This window comes from Lemur catta, chromosome 9 (assembly GCF_020740605.2).
Source record: "Lemur catta isolate mLemCat1 chromosome 9, mLemCat1.pri, whole genome shotgun sequence".
NCBI lineage: Eukaryota > Metazoa > Chordata > Mammalia > Primates > Lemuridae > Lemur > Lemur catta.
This window is the reverse complement of record NC_059136.1, coordinates 24,194,773-24,197,240: the sequence shown is the minus strand read 5'-3', so window position 1 is coordinate 24,197,240 and position 2,468 is coordinate 24,194,773. Positions and strand designations below refer to the sequence as shown.

Below are 2,468 nucleotides of genomic sequence, written 5' to 3'. Positions count from 1 at the left end.
CGGTGGGGCAGCAGGGACCCGAAAGCAAGGTCTCCTGGGTCCTAAGGCCCCTGAGGACGTGCTGCTGCCTCCATCCTCTCAGACGGAGGCTGGCCCCTGGGACTGAGTCCTGGGGAGAGGGCTGGGCAGCCCTGACCAGATGCCCACTGGAGTGCTGCAGCTCCAGCCACAGTCTCATCTAATCTTGGCCGTCCCAAGGGCACAGTAGGTGGTTGTCAGCGGTGGTGACTGAGGCCATGGAGCTGTGTGATGCCAGCAGGCCAAGGTGCACACACCTGGGAAGTCCCTTTGGGCTGGGGGAGCAGAGCCGCCTACCCATCCTGGGAGGAAAGTGGATTCCAGCTCTGAGCTTCCTTTCCACTCTGGGGTGGGGGTGACAGCTCCAGGGTTTGAGGGGGGACTTCTGAGGGAAAAGGAGATTTTCCTTGGCCTTAGGTATGGTCCTGGTCTGAGAGGTTGTGGGGTTAGTTTGCAGGAAGGGCGGCCCAGGAGGCTTTTTCCCTCTGTTTCCCTATCTGTGAAATGGGTCCAAAAGGCCCTGGATTAGGGCCAGTGTCAGGTGCCTGAAAGATGCCGCGACTCAGCCTGGCTGGCCTGACACCTGCTCTGTGGGTTCCCAGTACCCAGGAAGGACAGCAGTCTTCTCCACCCTTGGCTTATTTATTTTCTAGGAGTTTGAGGGACGGAGGGCAGAGAGCACCCCTGGTGTGCTTCTCTCCCCTCAGGTCCCATGAGTAGCCTGAGGCCCAGTGAGCTCTGCCTGGGGAGTTGCGTGGGCAGAGGGCACCGCTGGCAGAGCCAGGCCCTGTCAGGAGAGGAGGTGCGCGAGGAGTGCCTTTCCAGCCGCTGCCCTCACGAGTTGCAGAGGTCACGGAAGCAGCAGTAGACGGGGTGGGCAGCCCCAATGCTGTCGGGGTCAGTGGCAATGCAGGAGGTGGAGCAGGAGCGGCTCACCACAGGGCTCTGGTTGAAGGGGAACTCTGCAGGGGGGCCAGTGTCAGAGCTGTAGCCCTGCCTGGCCCTGCGCGCTGCCTCTGACCCTTCCCTGCCATCCCCATTCCTAAGGGCTCAGGTCTGGGGAGTCCTCCATGCCTAGCACCCGCTGCCCCAACTGTGACATGTTCGTGGATAGTGACTCAGCCCCTCATGCATCTGCAGCACTAGCCCAAGACAGAGCCCGAGCCCAGAGGCTGAGGCAACATCACCTGCCAGTCTGTGGCAGAGCTGGGGCTTGAGCTCCACAGGGGACCTCTGCCTCTGCCCCACCCCATCCCCAGTGCCTGGTGCCCCAGGGTGGGTCCCTGAGGGGCTGTGCAGCCCCCTTCGGCTGCATGGGCCCCCTCTAAGGTGGGGAAGCCCACCCTGTCCTTCCCACCCACCACCTCTCAGGCCCAGAGGAGCAACTGCAGAGAGAGGGAGGCATTTGGGGGAGATGGCCCTGAACTCTGCACACCCCAGGCCTGCCATGGGGCCCCCGCCTCACCCGCCTCCACGGTCACCAGCTCGGTCTTGCAGGCTGTGTCCTCCGGCTTGCAGTAAGTGATGTTCTTGCATGAAGAAATGGCTGTGGGCTGCTCACAGGTGTAGCACCTGAAGGCCTCACCTGGGCAAGGAGTGGGGGCAGACCCTCATCACCTGGCCTCAAGACCCATCCTGGAACCAGAAGGAAGGGGCTGAAGGAGACTAACTGGGACCCTTCAGGGCCTTCTGGCTGACTGACAGACTTGAATACTGCATCTCTCTACCGAGCCTCAGTCTTCCTTCCTGGAAAATGGGGCCATGACCCCTGTCCCAGGGTGAAGCTGGGCTCTAGGACTGAGAAGTCTCATTGAGAGTGAGGAGGATGAGCTGGTGGGTCCCTGAGGAGGCCTTCAGCCACAGAGCCCCCAGTAGCCCTGTCCTCTCTGGGAGGCGGGCATACAGGCCCAGAGGCAGGGTCCCTCACCAGCCACATCCGGCCCACTCACCACAGCCCACACTCCAGGCTGCCATGAGCAGCAACTGCACGGCCCAGCACGAGGCCATTCCTCTGTGCTCGGGAGCTGGAAGAGGTGGCTGGCCTCACATTGAGATTTATACCCACCTAGCCCCTTGGGGACCAGCCCCTGGGTGGCGGCAGGAGCTGGTCTGTGAGTCAGTAGGGTGTCACAGGGGAGGCAGCCGGCAGGACCGTGGCAGGTAGCCACCTGAACCATTGTCACTCACCGGTCCTGAAGGGTGGGGCCTGGGAGCCCCAGTCTGAGGACCTTGGCCCTGCCCTCTGCTTGCACACCTCCAGTCTGGGGAACTCACCCCTTCCCAGACATGCCCTGTTGTCCTGGGACAGCTCTGACTGAGAAGGCCCTTCCCACCGAACTCAGACTGACCCTATAATGAGCCCCCGCATCTTGGCTCTGCCCTGGACGTTCACATAGGACACACTCCTCCAGTCTTAGGGGCCCTGAAGTCCCAGGCCCTGGGTGGCCTTG

At 62.3% G+C, this 2,468-nt stretch overlaps 1 protein-coding gene across 1 annotated transcript; it reads right to left on the bottom strand.

The window, feature by feature from the left end:
- Window positions 1-852: 852 nt before the first annotated feature.
- SLURP1 (secreted LY6/PLAUR domain containing 1) lies at window positions 853-2,025 on the bottom strand. The gene is made up of 3 exons (XM_045560462.1): window positions 1,968-2,025; window positions 1,484-1,603; window positions 853-980 (listed from the first exon to the last, which is right to left on the bottom strand). The coding sequence occupies exons 1-3, from the start codon at window positions 2,023-2,025 to the stop codon at window positions 853-855; spliced, it is 306 nt and encodes a 101-aa protein (XP_045416418.1).
- Between the last annotated feature and the right edge of the window lie 443 nt (window positions 2,026-2,468).